This window comes from Dipodomys spectabilis, unplaced genomic scaffold (genome assembly GCF_019054845.1).
Source record: "Dipodomys spectabilis isolate Male_0828 unplaced genomic scaffold, ASM1905484v1 ptg000613l, whole genome shotgun sequence".
Classification (NCBI taxonomy): domain Eukaryota; kingdom Metazoa; phylum Chordata; class Mammalia; order Rodentia; family Heteromyidae; genus Dipodomys; species Dipodomys spectabilis.
In genome coordinates this window covers 210,753-230,402 of record NW_024871290.1, presented here as the reverse complement: position 1 = coordinate 230,402, position 19,650 = coordinate 210,753, and the positions used below count along the sequence as shown (strand labels likewise).

General features: G+C 46.9%; 2 protein-coding genes across 2 annotated transcripts; both read right to left on the bottom strand.

Moving 5' to 3' along the window:
* Nucleotides 1–5,843: 5,843 nt before the first annotated feature.
* Nucleotides 5,844–7,286, bottom strand: LOC122100972 (PRAME family member 12-like). The gene has a single exon (XM_042671349.1). The coding sequence runs from the start codon at nt 7,284–7,286 to the stop codon at nt 5,844–5,846; it is 1,443 nt and encodes a 480-aa protein (XP_042527283.1).
* Nucleotides 7,287–17,662: 10,376 nt separating this feature from the next.
* Nucleotides 17,663–19,126, bottom strand: LOC122100971 (PRAME family member 8-like). The gene has a single exon (XM_042671348.1). The coding sequence runs from the start codon at nt 19,124–19,126 to the stop codon at nt 17,663–17,665; it is 1,464 nt and encodes a 487-aa protein (XP_042527282.1).
* Nucleotides 19,127–19,650: the final 524 nt, after the last annotated feature.

Sequence of the window (19,650 nt, the reverse complement as noted above, 5' to 3'; positions counted from 1 at the left end):
GGGCTCCACTGTGTCAAAGTGTAGGAAGAGGCCCAAGCTGCAGCCCGTTTAAATAAAACAGCTGTAGAGTCTGACTCTTGGTGGTCTTCTTGCGGGGGGTTCTGAGACTTTGGCATAACATTTCTTGTGAATTTAATGAATTTTTTTGGTCCCCCACCCCATCCCACCCCACTTCCTGGAACTACAGGAAGATGAAAATAAATTACTTAAACATTAGTCAAATGTGTTTATTCTGCATTTATAACGGAAAAGGAAGTTTGCCTTCATAACTTTCAGTTATGTTTCAGTTTACCTTGAAGCATTCCCAATTATTAATCTCAGTATTGTACTAGACATTTTTTGTGGCAGTATTGGGGCTGGATCTCAGGACCTTGGAGATGACTCAGGTTTTTCACTCAAGATTGGTCCTCTACTGCATTAGCCACAGCTCCACTTCTAACATTTTGATGATTCACTGAGGATAAGACTCATGGACTTTCTTGTTCCTGCTGGCTTTGAACTGTTATCTTTAGATCTCAGTCCCCTGGGAATCTGGGATTACAACAGTCAGCCACCTGGACAAGCATCAGCATATATTGATAGATACACACCCTCTCAAAGAATTCTTGCTTGGGGATTATTTTAGCAGCCTATTTCCTACAAGTCTTTTACAATCTTCTCCTGTACCTGTCTTAAAACCCATTCTTCACAACTTATGCAGAGATAAACTTTTGGTTGAGCACTCACAGAATTCATTTGCTTTCTGGCAAAAGCCATCTCATTCCAGTTCTGTGGTCAGCTTAAGGAGCTACGCACCAAATGCTAAATTGGAAGCAATTGCACACACTCTTCTCTTTCTGTGTGTGTGTGTGTGTGTGTGTGTGTGTGTGTGTGTGTGTGTGCGCGCGCGTGTGTGTGCCAGTACTGGGGCTTGAACTCCAGGTCTGATTGCTGTCCCTTATTTACATTTCTCCTTAAGGCTGGTTCTCTACCACTTGAGCCACAGCTCTGCTTCCCTCTGTGTGCTGGCTAGTTGGAGTTAATAGCAGAATGGATTTGTGTGCCCCAGTTGGCTTTGAATCACATCCTCACATGTCGAGCTCCTGAGTAGCTGAGCTTACCTGAGTGAGCCACCAGCACCTGACTAGCTGAACCCTTTCTCTGCGAGTCTCCAGTGATTTGCCTTAGCAAAACGTGGCCACCAAATTTCTTCCCCTCGACTCTGATGAAAAGGTAATTCCAGCCATATAGTGCCATTTGTCTGTAAGACAAGATGTCACAGTCCCATGGATTAGCAGACAGTGTTTCTGCCATCCCTGAGCCTCTGGCTGTTTGGCTCCTCCACCCTCCACATCCCTGTGAGCAGATTGCCCCCACTTGCACTGAGTGCAGGAGCTGTGTTCAAATTGCTTGTCTTTTTAGCTGCTGCTTCTCCACCATTGAGAACCAGCCACCAATTGTTCCTGAAGCTCAGCCACTGTTTAAACAATAGGCACCGATCATTTCCTCATCTCAAGTCTTCTTTTCAGGGAGGAGGAAGGACCCCATGAGAGAAGCCAGCCCTAATGCCCCCCTGCGTTCAGCATGGGGCAAGTCACGTGTGGGGGCCGGTTTTTGGAATCCAGTAAGTCCAGCCTCTGTTCTTGTTTTGTTCTGTCATCTGGGGAGGAAAAGCCACAGGAGCCTCAGGGCCTGGGTGCTGTGACTGAGCTTTTGTGCTGTGGACTAGTGCTCTACCACCTGAGCCAATGCTCCACTTGTGGGTTTTCTTTTTTTGATTAATTGAAGATAAATGTCTCACACACTTTCCTTCCCAGGCTGGCTTTGAATTGTGATCCTCAGGTTCACTGATTCTTCAGAGCATGGGTATCCAGTAGTTTCTTTACTGAAATTTAGAAACATCATTGACTCCATCAATACCCCCTGAATCTCCAGAAACCATAAGGCAAGGTGGAGGCGACCCCACCTCCTTGGCAAAGCTCCTCCCCCACACTCCTCACCTTTGGCCCTGTCCCTGAATCACAGGCTCTTCCCCAGCACTCTCCACCTGAAGAAACTCCCCCTCTGCTCAAGCCCCTGCCCCAACCCTCACCTATCCCTGAAGCTGGGCCAATGGCCTGACAGCTGCATCACCAGGTTCCTGGTGGCCTCCAGCTTCTCCTGAAGGTTCTGAATCTCATTTTGCTCACTGTCACCTTCATTGCTGACAAGGATCATGCCTCATATCTAAGGAAACCTGTGTAAACTTCTTTCCTAACAGCAAAAAACGTGCAGAAATGTCAGAGGCAAAGTGAAGAGATGTTGCTGCTGGAGCCCAGGGATTAACTCAACGCCCCCTGACTTTGTGTCTGTGCTCTGCGATCTGAGATTTTTCTCTGGTGCATCCACTTTGCCATCACATATTTCCAGAAGGCCCGAGAAGATTCTCAGACAAGCATCTTATGGAACACAAACAGCCCCTCACTTGTGCAATGCCTTCTTCTGCACATCTCAAAACAGCCCAAACTCGGGAGCTCACCTCGCTCCTATTCATTCTTCAGACCTTTATCACCTCTGAACCCAAAGTCTCCCTATTGAACACGAAGCCCATGTCTGCACCCCTGAGGATGCTGAAGACGTCTTCAGGCACTGCCTGTCCCTGGCTGCCCTGGAATCCAGCTCCTTTCTCTGCCCTTCACCAGCTCTCTTTATTTGGCATATGGGGATGAATGGCCAGAAATAATGTAAGACTCTCCAGGACTGGGCCTGGGGTCTAGAAACCTGCTTACAGAAACTCAGGAATAAGAACGGAGACATACAATGAATAATCCTGAAATTACACAATTGCATTATTGCATCTATCTATCTATCTATCTATCTATCTATCTATCTATCTATCTATCTATCTATCTATCTATCTATCTATCTATCTATCTATCTATCACCTATCTATAGACCTATTGATCATGCCAGTAGAGGAGTTTGAACTCAGTCTCACACTCATGCTCATTTTTTTGCTCTCATAAGTGCTCTACCACTTGATCTACACATTCGCTTCCAAATTTTGCTGGTTCACTGGAGTTAAAAGTGTATGGGATCCTAGGCTCCCAGCCACCCAAGTAGCCAGGACTATAGGTATGAGCCTTGTGTGCTAATATTACAATATCTAAGCCACACACTAAGGCAGCCTCTGTCCAGAGGAGGGGCAGAGCAGGGCCAAGGGAATCAAATGGGGTTTTGACACTGGTCCCCAGGAGTTGGGGAAAGATTTCAAATGTTCACACAAATGTGCTGTGGTCTTTCAGTTAGGTCCTCGAAAGATCTAGGAGAGAGAATGTTGCTGAAGCATGAGGTAGGATCAGTGGGGTGGGCTGCAGAAATGAGGTCCAAGTAGGGGTACAGCAGAGGTATGCACTGCTTCTCTTTCCCCTGGTATGAGAGAAAAGGCTTCTAGAATAAGAGGATGGTCAAGGAAATGTTTCCACTTGAGCTGCCACAGGCTCTCCTCCAATGTCCACCCCAGGTTTCCTGGCAGCTCTCAGCCTCCTGCTGTACTCAGGGAAGAGCACCGGCCCTGGCTTGCTCTCTATGCTTCCTACAGAAACAGCTGTTATGGAGAAATGATTTGCCCACACAGCAATCACTTGTACAACATCTGTTTTCCTAGGCAGATTGTGTATGTAGTATGGTGTGTGTGTGTGTGTGTGTGTGTGTGTGTGTGTGTGTGTGTGTGTGTGTGTGTGTTTGTGTGTGTCTGGCTGGCTGGCTGTCCGTCTGGCTGGGTGTTTGGGTGTGCTCATATTGGGGCTGAACTCAGGGCCTAGTCACTGGACCTGAGCTTTGTTGCTCAAGCTTAATTCTTCTAGCTTAGCCACAGCTCCACTTCTGGAATTATGTTGGTAAATTGGAGATAAAAGTCTCACAGGATTTAAAGTCCGAGGTGGCTTCTACCTCTGATCCTCAGATCTCAGCCTCAAGAATAGCTAGAATCCGAGTCATCATTTTTTTTGCAATCATTATTATAAAGTTGATGGACAGAGATTTGACAGTGAAATAAATCAGTTCATGAGAACATTTCTTTTTAGACAATGACCACTCTTGGACTCTTGGCATCGATTCTCATTTGATCTGTCAATCACCCCTCATCCAACATGAGACATGCCATCAGTCAATGAAGATATGCCATCCTAGCAATGAGGAGAAGAGACCTCCTAGACCCACCAAGACAGAGCTAGTCCTGGTGACAAGGGTCTACCAGAGGCACTTGGCAAAAACATCCTAAATGGAGTCACTCTGTGCTTGCCCTTTCAAAATTTACCAGAGTCAGGAGATTAAAAGAAAATAGATCATAAGTATGCCTATTTAATGCCCATCCCTGTCTTGTAAGTGGACAGGAACTTACATTCTTGACCATGATACCTGCTATTTCTACTTATAGTGTTTTTCCATCCATACTCTGTAGTTCAAATGTCTGTAATCCAGGCATTTTTGCCCATTTACAGGAATGATGCAGGACTCCCATTAGGCCCTTAACCACTCGATTCCCCCTAGCTTCTAAATTTTTATTCTTAACTAGTCCCTGTGCGGTTGCCAGACCTTAATCAGTCAGATGTACTCAGGGACATGATCCACCAGCTCCAGGATCATCTGGCTTACAAGAGAGAGGAAGTATCCATGCCAGCCAACATCTTTCCTTTCCACTGTGAATTAATGGCTGCCCTTTCATCTGTGTGTGCCTTCTGATAATGTTTTGTCTTATTGTTCAGTTGCTACCTTATAAGATGTCTTTCAGATTTCAGCCAAGGATATATACATGCATTCACCACCCAGGAACGGTTACTGTTACTTTCTCCTGGACCAGATGAAATCCCGCCTTCTACCCCTAACGTCCACTCTGCTTGACAAAAGGAAGTAGCTATAGATAGTCAGCGCCCCTTTGTAACTATCAAAATGTTGGAATGTTAAGTCTGCTCAGGGAGAATGGACCCTTCTCTTTTCTCTTCTCCAGGGGATACCGTAAGAAGATGCCCAAATGTTTGTTCTCCCCAAAGGACAGCACATGGACCTGACGAGAAGCCCCTGCCCAACACCTTAAACCCATGTAAATAGGAGCATAGGGAGGCCCCCACGTCACCAGGTCACTTGCAGCAACCCCTCCTCCCCTCCCTAAGTTGGCTTCCTGCACAACAACATATCTTGCAAGCTGCAAGAGGGGCTCTCCCAAATGAACTCTTTCTACCTGAACCACGTGGCAGTCTCCTCTCAGAAACCTGTACACTTTGGTTCTGAGAAATGATAACCTTCTTATTCTTTTTATTCTTTTGGAAATGACTTTATTGATTCATTGATACAGTAAATTGTGGACAGTCAGGGACTGCCCCAGACCTGGGGGGATTTCCTCACAATCATTTAGCCAAACAAGAGCATGGTCAAGTTCTTTCCAGGCTGAATTCACTCCAGATTCCTGAGGATGTGTACCCATGTAGGACAAAAGTGCTCAGCATCTCCTGGAGTACCATAGCTACGATTGAAAAGAAAAGCTCAGAAACAGAGGTCTCTCTCTTCCACCCACACTGACTTATTGGGGTCTATGCCCCCCTGGAGAGTGCTTTTACACCAAAGCCTTCATTTCTTTTTTATTTTTATTTTGCCAGTCTTGGGAGTTGGTCTGAGGACAAGGGCACTATCCATGAGCTACTTCTGCTCAGGCTAGTATTCTGCAACTTGAAAAACAGCATCACTTCTTGCTTTTTCTGAGTGGTACTGAGGAAATGAACTCAGCGCTTCATGCATGCTAGGCAAGCACTATACCACTAAGACACAATTCCCGACTCCAACTTTCATTTCTGAGTGCTCAGAAGAGAGCCCAGGAGAGATGCACCTGACTACAGAGGCAGAGCAGAAAGGCCAGGAAGACGCTCCATGGTGACCACCCAGTTGCCTTCGGGCCCCAGGGTATAGAATTGGCATGTTTTGTGACGATGAGAGAAATTGGTACAGATCTGGGCCTTCTGAGTAGTCCCCATGTCTCTCAATGCCTGTGCCAACCTAGCCTGAACCTGGGCAAATCTCTGAGAGTCAAAGTTCCCAACCCTACAGCCTTGAGGGTGGTAGCTCTCCAGAGGGGCAGGGTAGAGCCCTCGTCTCAAATGAGGCAGCCTGGCTATGTGGCTCAGGAGGCTCTGCATGGCAGACATGGAGATGTGGTTTCCATAGAAACTGAAGACGCAGAGCTGGGAGCACAGGCTCAGGGCGGGCAGGATGCACAAGAGCTGGGGATCCGTGATGGCGCAGTCCTCCAGGGCCAGGGTCTCCAGGGTACCGGCCGCGTGCTCCAGTAGGACTCTCAGGGGCTCAGGACTGAAGTTGTCCAGGGGCAAACTCCTCAGACGCAGGTGCTTGAGCTGCCTGGAGCAGGGCCACTGGGACAGGAACCACAAGTCAGCCTCCTTCAGTGGACACGAACTCAGAGACAAGGTCTTCAAAAGGGTGAGGTTCCTGAGGATGGTGGGCAGCTGTCCATAAAGGAAGAAGACTTTGTGCACATACAGCTCCTGCAGATGCTGCAGCTGTCCCAGATGTACAGCGTATTTGCAGGAATATGAGAAATTCTTGTGTCTGGAAGTGTTGAAGTTGGCACTCATCCTGGAGAATTTGAGGATGCGAAGGTTCTTCATCTGGCTCAGGTAAGGAGCAAATTTTTTCATGGTTTCTCGATGCCAGAATTTATTTACCTTTAGTTCCTGGATAGAGTCCAGCTGCACTGTAAGGAGAGCCTTCTGGATTATGTAGATGGAATTGGAATGAATCTGCAGCTTCCTTGAGCAGAGTTGGACTCTTTCTTGCTTCTCCCTGGCCCACTGGAGCAGGTAGGCTTGGAGAGCATTCTGGGAGCCATCTTTGATGGTCAGGTTCTTGTGTATAATCAAGGGCTGCTCTTCAGTTATCAACAAACTACAGCTCTCTGTTGGCCTGTCAGTCAGGACATCTGGATAAGAGATTCGGGCTATTGAAGGGTAACCCTTTATCCAGATGTTGGGGTGCTCCTTCCGCAGGTTGATGACTTGCAGTTTCCACCGACTGGGGCGCTCCTTCTTGGCCAGTAGCAGATCGAGCCCATCCAGGACAGCGTTGAAGGTTTCCAGGTCTGGAGACTCTGCCAGGTCCCCCAGGGGGAGGCAGGAGAAAGGCCAGGCCTGCACCAGGGCCTTCAGCACCTCTGTGTGGGCCCTGGCATAGACCTCCATGAACAGCGAAGGGAACAGCAACACCGGTAGATCCTCCAGGGCAGCAATGGCCAGAGCCTGGTTGCTCAGCAGGCTCTGCATGGCCAGATGCTGGAGCGAGGGTGGGGTCCTGTGGCTCATCTTCATGGATGGGATGTGCACCAGATTTGAGCCAGCAGTGCAGGCTCTCTGCTGGACACTGATTGCAGGCCCCAGGATTCTGTTGCTCTCCTCTGGTCTCTGGGCATCTTTATAACTAAAACCCACACTCGCCCTTACATATCTACCAATCAGAGAGCAACCTCTGATGGGATTTCTGAGACACGCCCATCACACCTGGTCTGCTGGATTAATTGAAGCGATGGTTCTACCCAGACTGATAGGATTATAGGTGTGACCGGGTTGGTGAGGCTTCCATTTAAAATTTATAACACAGTCAAACAAGCATTTCCCACACTTACATGTTAATCCGTTGAGAAACATTCACAGATATTTCACTATCCTGAGCCTGTAATGATTCCAATAATATTAACCAGCCCAACGTTATAGCATCCACCATATCTCTAAGAAATTTTCTTTTCCTTTCCTTCCTTCTTCCCTTCCTCCCTCCCTCCCTTCCTTCTTTTCTACTTTCCTTCCTTCCTTTCTCCCTCCATCCCTTCTTTCTTTCCTGGCTGCCTTTTCCTTTTTTTAAATCTTGTGCTGGACTGGGACTTAAACCCAGGGCCTACGGGCTGCTTATGTGTTACTTTAAGTCAAGGACAGTGCTCTACCACTTGAGCCACAACAGAAATCCTGAATCCAAAAATGTCTCACTGGGCTGGGAAGGTGGCTTAGTGGTAGAGCATTTGCCTTGTGTGCATGAGGCCCTGGGTTCGATTCCTCAGCACCATATAAGCAAAAAGAAAAAAAGCCGGAAGTGGCGCTGTGGCTCAAGTGGTAGAGGGCTAGCCTTGAGCTGAAGAGCTTAGGGACAACGCCCAGGCCCAGAGTTCAGGCCCCACAACCGGATCCCCTCCCCCAAAAAACAACCAAAAATGTCTCACCTGTTATTGGCCTAGTGTGTGTGTGAACTGTGACCCTCAGATCTCAGACTTCTTGAGTAGTAGGATTCTAGGAATCCTAGAATTTTTGTGAGAAGTTTCTTGGTGATAATATTCTCACATGCATTCTTGCCTGGCTGGTTTCTAACTGACATCCTCAGATCTCAGTCTCTGGAATCAAATTAAAAGCAAGAGACAGCTCTTTTTCTCTCTCTGTTCGTTTCTAGCACTTGCTCTTGCTCTTCTTTTCTAGCTCTCTCTGCTCTCTCTCTGCTCTAGCTCTTTCCTCTCTCTCTTTCCCAGCCACGTGGAGTGCCAACCTTGCCTGGTCCCAGCAGGTCTACTGAATAAACCTACCCCTTACCTGAATACCACGTGAGTGCTACTGTTCTTACCCCTCTCTCTGCTCTTTTCTAGCTCTTTCCTCTCTTTCCCAGCTCTCTCTCATTCCCAGGCCTTTCTCAGCCACGTGGAGTGCCAACCTTGCCTGGTCCCAGCAGGTCTACTGAATAAACCTACCCCTTACCTGAATACCACGTGCGTGCAGGAGCTGTTCTTACTCGGCTACCTCTTTTTAAAAACCTAACATAAATGGTGCCGTGACTCGGATAAAGGGCTTAAAGTCAGGATAGCTGGGATTTCTCTGTTTTTTTTCCTCTTTTTTCTTTTTTTGTTCTTCCCTTTTTGCTCTGAGGAATACCCACAGTTCTGACGCCCTTTTGCGAACCAGTCTGTCTGTGGCGGAATCAGCGCATCCATACCATTGCTGCCTTCACATCCACGTCCACACCACTTCTCTACTCTGGTGAGTGAAACTACTCTCTAAGGCTCTCCGTTGCTCAGTCTCTGTTCAGATGTGGCGCCACGCCAGAGAGCTCCTACGGCCTTTAGCTGAAAGGCCGGTCACCTCTGAAGCCGAGGACGCTTGGTTTGGGGGCTTGGCCATTTCTCTCTAGAGGGCTCTGGGGGAAGTTGGGATGCTGCTTCTGCCTGGTTAGCTCTCCTTCACTCACCAGACTGACCCCATTACTCATTTAATGGGGTGCTACGAATCACACCTGAGCCGTGAAACCCCTTTGAAATGCCTCCTGCGCTCCCTGGAAAGCCAGAGAGCCTAATTTTATGCCGTTCTCAGAAGTACACAGTTTTTGCTACTGCAATGGTAAATGGTCAGAAGTTTGTTTAATTTCAGGCTCTCTTTGCTCTCTTTCTGCCATTCATGTCCAACTTTCTACCCTTTGTTCTACAACTTTTTGGCTTGTGCCTTGAAGAGTGCGACGCAGGCTGGGTCCCAGGGACCCCCCTCTAGGTTCCCTCTCAAAGGCTAGCCAATGTAGGCTTGGTCTATTTTTTCAGGCTTTCTTTGCATTCTTTCAGAAATTCTCCATCTTGGCCACATGGTGGATTAAGGGTTTGGCCCCATCTTACCCTTAACCTTCCACTAAGTTTACTTCTTCATCTATTCTAAGGTGCCTTGCTAACAAGTTGCTCTTTTCACAGGCCCTGGTAACTGAGGCCCAACCATCTAATGTGCTTTGTTAGCAAAGATGTCTAAATGTCAAAATTTTAGGTTTTGAGTTTTGCCTTTTTTGTTCTGTGTTGTGTATTCTACTACTGACTACATGGTACTAAAATACTGGGCATACCTATGCTAAAATTCTCATCACATCTAATGAGTTTTGTCATTGCAGAATATTTGTTGGTCAGTTCTTGATAGGAGCGGGTAAGCTCTACTTATTCTACTTGATCTCCTTGTTGCTTTAATTGGAAATAATAAAGGGCTTTTGTGGCAAAGATTGCAGTTCAAAGCCCGCCCGGGCTGAAAAATCCCTAAGACTCCATCTCCCAGCTAAACTCTGCAAGTGGAACTATAACTCAAAGTGGTTCAGTGCTAGCCTTGAGCAGAAGTGCTCAGGGACAGTGCCCAGGCCTTGAGTTCAAATCTTGAATACCAACTGGGACAAGCCATCCCTGCAACGAGCACCTAGACTCAGCCAGTCTGGGGAACAAGGGAACATGGAGAGGAGTAAGAGGAGATGTCACATCATCTACTTTGTGTCTGCCCTTTCAAAATTAACCTGAGCTGGGAGGTCAGTAGAAGTAAGAAGCCTGCCCATCTAGTGTCCATACCAGTCTACCTATTAACTGGACAGGAATTTATATTCTTGCCTTTGTCACCTGACTTCTCCACCTAGTCGCCCGATGTCAGAAGTAGCGAGGGACATTTCTACCAACATTTTCAGCCCCAAGTCCTTCCTCTTGCCATTTATTTGCTGTCTAGTATTTTTTTTTCCAGCCCCTCAATGCTCATGAGACTTCTCCAGATTTCATCTAAGGACTCACGCCACCAAGGGACAGCTGCTGCTCACTGTCTTCTCTGGGAGGAGACCAAATTCCAGCCTTTTACCCCTATTGTCGACGCCCCTTTTCAGCAGGAAGTAGCCAGAGAGAATCCTTGCCCTATTTCATGATTATTAAAAGGCTGGAATGTAAGGTCCGCCCCTGGATGGCAAGCAGACTCCACCCTCCTCGCAGCAAAGTCTCCACCCAGTACCTGCGTTACCTAGGCAACTGAGACACCTGGAAGAGGTCACATCTGCATCCGCTGAGGTCACATCTGAATTTGATGTGGCCACACCTTTCCCCGCCCATACCCAAGATAAGGCCTAGCCCAGGCCCAGACTCTCTCTTTTTCTCTCTCTGTTCGTTTCTAGCTCTTGCTCTTGCTCTTCTTTTCTAGCTCTCTCTGCTCTCTCTCTGCTCTAGCTCTTTCCTCTCTCTCTTTCCCAGCCACGTGGAGTGCCAACCTTGCCTGGTCCCAGCAGGTCTACTGAATAAACCTACCCCTTACCTGAATACCACGTGAGTGCTACTGTTCTTACCCCTCTCTGCTCTTTTCTAGCTCTTTCCTCTCTTTCCCAGCTCTCTCTCATTCCCAGGCCTTTCTCAGCCACGTGGAGTGCCAACCTTGCCTGGTCCCAGCAGGTCTACTGAATAAACCTACCCCTTACCTGAAAATAAATAAATAAATAAAAGCAAGAGACATGTGTCTAGGTGAGCACAAAGTGAATTCTTCATGTAGAAGTGCGAAGGAACTGTGATCTGCATGCTTCAGACACATGGGATCAAATCTCAACCAGCACAGCTTTAAGTACCGAAAATTCTCATCCCCAAATATTGGAGAAAGAGAAAGAATTCTCTTGGCTTTAGTGGGATGTCATTTGGAAAGGAATGCAGGATGGGGTGACACTGTACAAGAAGAAACGTAGTCATTACTTGAATCATGAAACTGTAGTCCTGTACCTCAACTTAAGAAAATAATTTAATAATCTAAAAGAAAGAGTCTCCGATTTTCCTGCTAGTCTAGCTTCTAACTGCCATCCTCTGATCTTAGCCTTTGACTAGTAGAATTACAGGCAGCATCTACTGTGGAGCACATGGGCAGCAAAGATGGCGCTGGGAGAGAGTAGAGTGGGCAGAGCCCAATTGACCTGCCGATCAGTGCCTAACCAGCCCGTGAAGGCTCAGGTGCATGATAGGGTGTGACCTTGACAGTGATTGGCTCCTCTTCCTCCTTTACCATGCCACCCACCCTTTTTGTCTTTAAAAGGGGCTGCTCTCAGTTAATAAACGAGTTTTCAACCTGCTGGATTTGGCTCCCCGCTGTGTCTGATGGTCTCCCGGGCTGAGGGAGGCTGGGGAACGGGCAAGCGCCGCACTTACCTTTCCTCGGACCCCGTCCGTCTTTTGTGGGACGGACGAAGACCCAACCATCTACCAGATGCAAGTGTGAATCTTTCTTTCATTTTTTTTTTAAAATTTTTGGTGTTTCTGGGTGGACAGGAATTGAATATTTCCAGTAGAAGAGCAAATGAAGTGTGGCCTGCATTCTCGAGGCAAATTTGGCCATATCTCAATCACTATGGTGTAAACTACTAAGAATACTTACTCCAAAAGGTGTGAGATGTGGAAAGGGTTCTCTTGCCCTCAACGGAGGCCATATGGTAATTGATGTTGAAATTTACCCTGTAACTTTTCCACAGAACATGATCTATATCTGTTTGTCCTTATTCATAGGCTTGTTTGTTTGTGCCAGCTTTGTCACGAGGGGCTGTCCCTGAACTTTTGTGCTCCATGTCAGCACTACACTACTAGAGCCACAGCTCAACTTCCAGGTTATTTGGAGGTTTACCACAGATGATAGTCTCAAGAACTCTCCTCCCCAGCCTGATTTTTAAATGTGATCCTCAGTTCTCAGAATTGCTGAGTAGCAAAGATTCTAGCCACAAGCAATACTCTCTTTGGTGACAAGAAATAACATCTTTCTACTCATAGTTTTCCATTCTTTTTAGTTTTCATTGACTGATACAGTAAACTATACATATTAAGAGATTGTCCCACAATGGAGAGCTTTGCTTACTTAAAACCATTAAGAAAAACAAAATCAGGGCTGGGAAGGTGGCTCAGTGGTAGAGCGCTTGCCTTGCATGCCTGAGGCCCTGGGTTCGATTCCTCAGCACCACATAAGCAAAAAGAAAAAAAGAAAAGAAAAACAAAATCAGCTGGGCGCCAGTGGCTCACGCCTGTAATCCTAGCTTCTCAGGAGGCTGAGATCTAAGGATCACAGTTCAAACCAGCCCGGGCAAGAAAAGTCCGAGACTCTTATCTCCAATAAACCACTAGAAAACCAGAAGTGGCACTGTGGCTCAAGCAGTAGAGCACTCGCCTTGAGCTGAAGAGCTGAGGGATAGCGCTCAAGCCCAGAGTTCAAGCCCCATGACTGACCAAAAAAAGAAAAAAAAAGAAAAGAAAAACAAGATCATGTTCTAGTTGTTTCCAGGATGCATTCACTGCAGATTCCTGATGCTGGGTGCAGAGAACAGATGTACCCCATGGGCACTCAGAAACTCCTGATGTTCCAGAGCTACAATTGAACTGATAAGCTAAGAACAAGACCCCCTGTTTTTTCCACCTGTGCTGATCTATGGAGTTTGTGCCCCCTAGAGAATGCACTTCTGTCCAGGCTTTCATTTCTGATGACAAGAAGAGATTCCAGGAGAGAGGCACCCTACTACACTGGCGGAGTAGAAAGGCCAGCAAGACCTCCTCTGTGACCACACAGGAAACATCTGGGCCAAGCTGTAGAAGTGGCATTTGTTTTGTTAATAACAGAAATTGATACAGATCTGGACCTTCTGGGATATCTCCATGCCACGCAATGCCTGGACCAAACCAGCCCAAACCTGGGCAAATCTCTCAGGGTTGATGTTCCCTAGCCACCAAGCCCCTCGAAGGTAGCTCTTCAGAGGGGCAGAATAGAGCCCTTATCTCAAATGGCCTCGCCGTGTGGCTCAGGGAGTTATTCTTGACCTTGTTACCTGCTATTTCTGTTTACAGCGGGTCTCCTGTCTGTACACTATAGTCCTGACACCTGTAATCCAAGCTTCTAGCTAGACCAGTTACAGGAATGATCAAGGCCTCTCACCGGATCCTTGCCTGCTCCAGTCCAGCCCTAGCTTCTGAGTGGTTATTCTTACCCAGTACATCATGCTCTCGCTACAAGTTGCCAGACCTGACCCAGGCTCTGAGGTCACTTCCACATTGGTTGCAGCAACGCTCCTCCCACCCTCTCATATATAATCAGTCTCCCCGAAATATGTTGGCTCTCTACACACCAAGATATCCTGCAGGCCAGAAGATGGCCTCTCCCAAGTGAACTCCCTTCTGCCTGAACCATGTGGCTATCTATCCTCAGAAACCTTTACACTTTGGTGCGGAGAAATAATATCCTTCTACCTATTCTTTTCTTTCTTTTGAAAGTAAGTTTATGGGTTGATTGACAGAATAAATTATGGACAGTTACAGACTGCCCAAGGACTTGGGGGTTTGCTCACAATCATTTAGAGAAACAAGATCATGTTCCTGTTCTATCCAAGTGGAATTCAGCACTGATTCTTGATGGTGTGTGCTCAGGACATATGTAGCCCCCAAATGCCCAGAATCACCTAGCAATCCATAGCTAGCCGAAAAGCTCAGAACCACAGGCCCTGTCTCTTCTACCGACATTGAATGTTGGTGTCTCTGCTGCCTGGAGATTGCTCTTGTGTCCAGCTTTCATTTCATTTTTCCCCCTTTTTTCCAAATCCTGAGGCTTGAAATCAGGGCTAGGCCTGAGCTGCTTTTGCTCAATGCTAGCATTCTCCCACGTGAGCTACAACACCACTTCTGGCTTTTTCTGTGTAGGAGGTACTGAGGAATCAAAAACAGGGCTTCATGCATGCTAGATAAGCACTCGACCACTTTGCCATATCTGATGCCAGCTCTTGGCCATCCTGCTACCCGCTCTCACAGCGCTCCCAAACCTGGATTAAAATCGATCAAGCAAACAGCCCATAAACAGGCCAGAACAGCAATACTAAGAGAAGATACAATAGACTTCAAATTCATATTAGTAAGAATGGACTAAGAAGGACATAACACACAAATAAATGGATCTTTCCTACAGGAGTATATTACAATGCTAAATATTTATACTGTAAATGCTGGAGCACCCACCTTCATCAGACAGGTACTATTTAACAATACTGTATATGGGTTCCCAATATTCACATGCTGGTCATTATGTAACTTCTTTTAGAGTTTATTTTGGTTTTTGATTTGTGCCAGTACTGGGATTTGAACTCAGTAAGCAAGTTCTCTGAGCCCCATTTCCCTGATGATCGTTAGATATTTAGATTGTGTGTGTGTGTGTGTGTGCCATATGTTTGTGTGGGGGGGGGCCTGGGTATTGTCCTTTAGCTTTTTTCCCCCAAGCTAGTGATTTAACACATGAGCAACAACTCTAGTTTCAAGATTTTGGTGGTTTAATGGAGATAAAGTCTCACAGACTTCTCTGTCTTAATCATGAAACTATAATCCCTCCATTCATCAACTCCACAATAAAATTTCAAAAATTTACCAGAAAGAGACTCAAAGAAATATTGACCTCCTGCTCACTCAGGGACACACACATACTTACAAAAGCGTTCACATTGGGATTCTGTGACTCCTGCTTTTAACTCTACTAGTCAACAGGCTGAGATCAGAGGATGGCAGTTCACAGCAGGAAGCCAGAAATTTCTGTGAGTCTCTTTATTGTAAATTTTTGAAATTTTATTGTGAAGTTGATGAGCAAATGAAGTATGGCTTGTATTCTAAGGGTGTCTTTGATCAAATCTGAACTGGCTTTAGTACTGAGATTTGTCATTCCAAATATACTGTTGAAGCAGAAAGAGTTCTCTTGCTTTCATGGGATGTATTTGCCATTAAGTTTTGAATTTTTTCCAAACTTTTCTCCAAAACTTGATCTATGTATGTTTGATGTAGATCATGTGGTTTCTATTGTTTGTTTTGTTGTGTTATATTGTTCTAGCTGTGGTGCTTGAACTTGGGGCCTGGGAGCTGTCCATGAGCTTTCCTGCTCCAAGCCAGGACTCTACTTCTTGAGCCACAGCTCCACTTCTGGCTTTTCTGGAGGTTCATCAGAGATGAGAGACTTAAGGACTTTCCTGCCCAAACTAGCACTGAACTGTTATCCTCAGATCTGAGACTTGCTGAGTAGCTAAGATTGGAGAAAAGAATAATACTCTCATTCTATGGTGCTGAGAAATGATGTCTTTGCACTTTCTCTTTTCCTTTCTTTCATTTTAAAATAAATATGACTGGCTCATTTCTACAGTAAATTGTCGAAAGTCAGGGACTGCCCTGGAATTTTGGGGTTTAGAAAAACAAGATCCTGTTCCAGTTCTTTCCAGGCTGAACTCACACTAGATTACTTTGGTGTATGCACAGGACACATGTACCCCGCAAAACCGACACTGCCTGACTTCTCTTTAAAATGTATAACAAACTGAATACAAAAGTTCTAAATGTACCCTAAATCCTCAAGTCATTTCCAAGGATGACCCAATGCCCTGAGCCTACAAAGGACCCAACAATAGCAGCCAGTCCAACTTAGAGCGTCCAACAAGATACCTGGAAAATCTATCTTTACTGTTTTTTCCTTCTCTCTCTCCCTCCCTCCCTTACCCTCATTCCCTCTTTTCCTCCTTCCCCTCTTCCTTTCTTCGTTTCTTTCTCCTCCCCAGCTGCATTCTTCCCATTCATTTTTTTCTTCCTTTCTTTTTTTTATTTTGTGCTAATCTGCCATGTGAACTCAGGGCCTTTGGCTGTACCTGAACTGTTTTATGTCAAGGCCAGTGCTCTACCACTTAAGCCACAACACTAATTATTGAATCCAAAAACCCTCACCAATTTAGAGCCCACCTTGAGTTTGAACTGTGACCTTCAGATCATACTTCTTGAGTACCTAGGATTCTAGGAATCCTAGAAATTTTGTGAGGCGTCTCTTGGAGATAATACTCTCAAATATTATGCTTCCTGGCTGGCTTTTACATGAGATCCTCAGATATCAAACTCATGAATAGAATTAGAGGCCAGAGATGCTGGACCCTGGAGTGAGCACATTTTCTTGCTTTTTGTTTTGGATTTGTTGTCTGGTGTGCCAGAGTGGCCCAACGTGAATATTTCTTATAGAAGTTCAAATGGACCGTGATTGGCATTTTTTAAGGCCCATTTGATCAAATCTCAACCAGTACAGCATTAATTACAAAAATTCGCATTGCCAAATATGTTGGAGAAGTAGAAAGTTCTCTTGGATTTAATAGGATGTAATTTGGTATTGGATGTTTAATTTTCTCTCATACATTTTTCTCCAGAAATTGATCTATGTGTGATTGACTTTTGTTTAGGTTGGTGTGTTTTTAGTTTTTAGTTTTTTTTTTTTTGCCATTTCTGGCATGTTTGTGCTCTCCCTGAGATTTTGTGCTCAATGCCAGCACTCTACTATTGAGCCATAGCTCCATCTCTAGGTTATTTGAAGGTCACTAGAGTTGAGAGTCTCATGGACTTTCCTGCCCAGGCAGGCTCTGAACTGTGATCCACAGATCTCAGACTTGCTGAGTAACTAGGAATCTAGCCACAAACAATACTCTCATTCTATGGTGCCGCAAAATGATCTCTTTCTACTCATGCTTTTCTGTTCTTTTTATTTTTGATTGATTGATACAGTAAATTATAGATAGTAAGAGATTGTTACATGATACGAGTCTGCTTACAACCATTAAGAAAAACAGGATTGTGTTCCACTTTTTCCAGGCTGAATTGACTCCAGATTCTTGATGGTATGTGCACAGGACACATATAACCCCCCTCGCCCGAAACACTCCAGAACTCCTAAGGCTCCGGAGCTAGGATTGAACTGCAAAGCTGAGGCCAGATGGCCAATCTCTCCCACCAACACTGAACTTCAGAGTTTGTGTCCTCTGCAGACTGCCTTTCTGTCCCTGTTTTCATTTCTGAGGCTAAGAAAGATTCCAGGGAAGAGAGGCACTTGACTTACATAGGCAGAGCAGGAAAGCCAGGAAGACCCTCCTTTGTGACCGCCCAGGAACCATCGAGGGTCAGGCTATAGATTTGGCACCTGTTCTGGCGATGACAGAAATTGGTGCAGATCTGGACCTTCTGATTTGTTCCCACATCTCTCAATGTCTGCACCAAGGCAGCCCCAACCTCAGCAAATCTCTCAGGGTCGAAGTTCCTTTCAAACCCAACTTCAGGGCTGTAGCTCTCCAGAGGGGCAGGATAGAGCCCCCTTCTCAAATGGCCCATCTTGGCAGTGTGGCTCAGGAGGTTCTGCAGGGCAGCCAGGGAGATGTGGTTTCCATAGAAACTGAAGAAGCGGAGCTGGGAGCACTGGCTCAGGGTGGGCAGGATTGCCGAGAGCTGGGCATCAGTGATGTAACACTCCTCCAAGGCCAGGGTCTCCAGGGTACCGGCCACTTGCCACAGGAGGGCTCTCAGGAGCTCAGCATTTCGCATTAGCAAAGTCCTCAAACGCAGGTGCTGGAGCTGCCTGGTGCAGGGACACTGGAACAGAAATCTCAGGTCTGCCTCCTGCAGCGCACAGGCGCTCAGAGACAAGGCCTTCAAAGGCCTCAGGCTCCTGAGGATGGCGGGCACGTTTACATTTAAGATGAACACGTCATGCACGTGAAGCTCCTGGAGATGCTGCAGCTGGCCCAGCTGCTCCCCAACCACCCAGGAATACTGGGAGTGAGTGAAGAAGTCACCACACATGCTGGAGCATGTGAGGCTGCGAAGGTTCTTCATCTGGCCCAGGTAAGGAGTAAACATTCTCAAGGACCTTTGAAGCCAGAATTCACTCACCACCAGTTCCTGGATGGAGTCCAGCCTCACCATACGCAGAGCCTTCTGGATTTCAGAGATGGAGCTAGTAAGAATCTGCAGCTGCCTTGAACACAAATGGACTTGTTCTTTCCTCTCGCTGGCCCACTGGAGCAGGTGGGCTTGGAGATCATTCTCGGCGTAACCTCTGATGGTCAGGTCCATGGCGATCATCAAGGGCTGCTCTTCAGTCATCCCTGAGCAGTGGCTCTCTCTTGGCTTGTCAGTCAGGACATCCAGACAAGATAGTCGGGCCATGGAGGGGTAGCCCTGTATCCAGATGTTGGGGTGCTCCTTCCGCAGGTCGAGGACTTGCAGTTTCCACCGACTGGGGCGCTCCTTCTTGGCCAGTAGCAGATCGAGCCCATCCAGGACAGCCTTGAAGGTTTGCAGGTCTGGAGACTCTGCCAGGTCTCCCAGGGGGAGGCAGGGGAGGGGCCAGGCCTGCACCAGGGCCTTCAGCACCTCTGTGTGGCCTCCACAATAGACCTCCATGAAGAGCGAAGGGAACAACAGTAGAGGCAGATCTTCCAGGGCAGAGATGGCCAGGGCCTGGTCGCTCAGCAGACTCTGCATGGCCAGATGCTGGAGCGAGGGTGGGGCTCCAGTGCTCATTTTGATGGACCAGATGTGGGCCAGGTGTGCAGGGCTCTCTGAGTCCCAGCAGGGCCAGGCACTGACTGCGGGATTCAGAACTCTGCTTCTGTTCTCCATCCCTAGGCATCTTTAAAGCCCAACCCCAGCCTCACCATGCATACCTGCCAATCAGGGAGCAGCCTCTGATGGGATTTCTGAGTCACACCCAGCACACCTTGGTTGGGTGTTGCACTCAAGATTAATTCAAACAGAGGTTTTGAGCAAAAGGTGATCGGAAAAAAGGCTTGACCAACACAGCCTAGCTTCTCTTTGAAATGTACCTTAATCCCTTCAGATATTCACACAGATGGGCTGGGAAGGTGGCTCCGTGGCAGAGTACTTGCCTTGCATGCATGAGGCCCTGGGTTCAATTCCTCAGCACCACATAAGCAGAAAAAGCCAGAAGTGGTGGTGTGGCTCAAGTGGTAGAGCACCAGCATTGAGCTGAAGAGCTGAGGGACAGCGCCCAGGCCCAGAGTTCAAGCCCCACGGCCACCAACAAC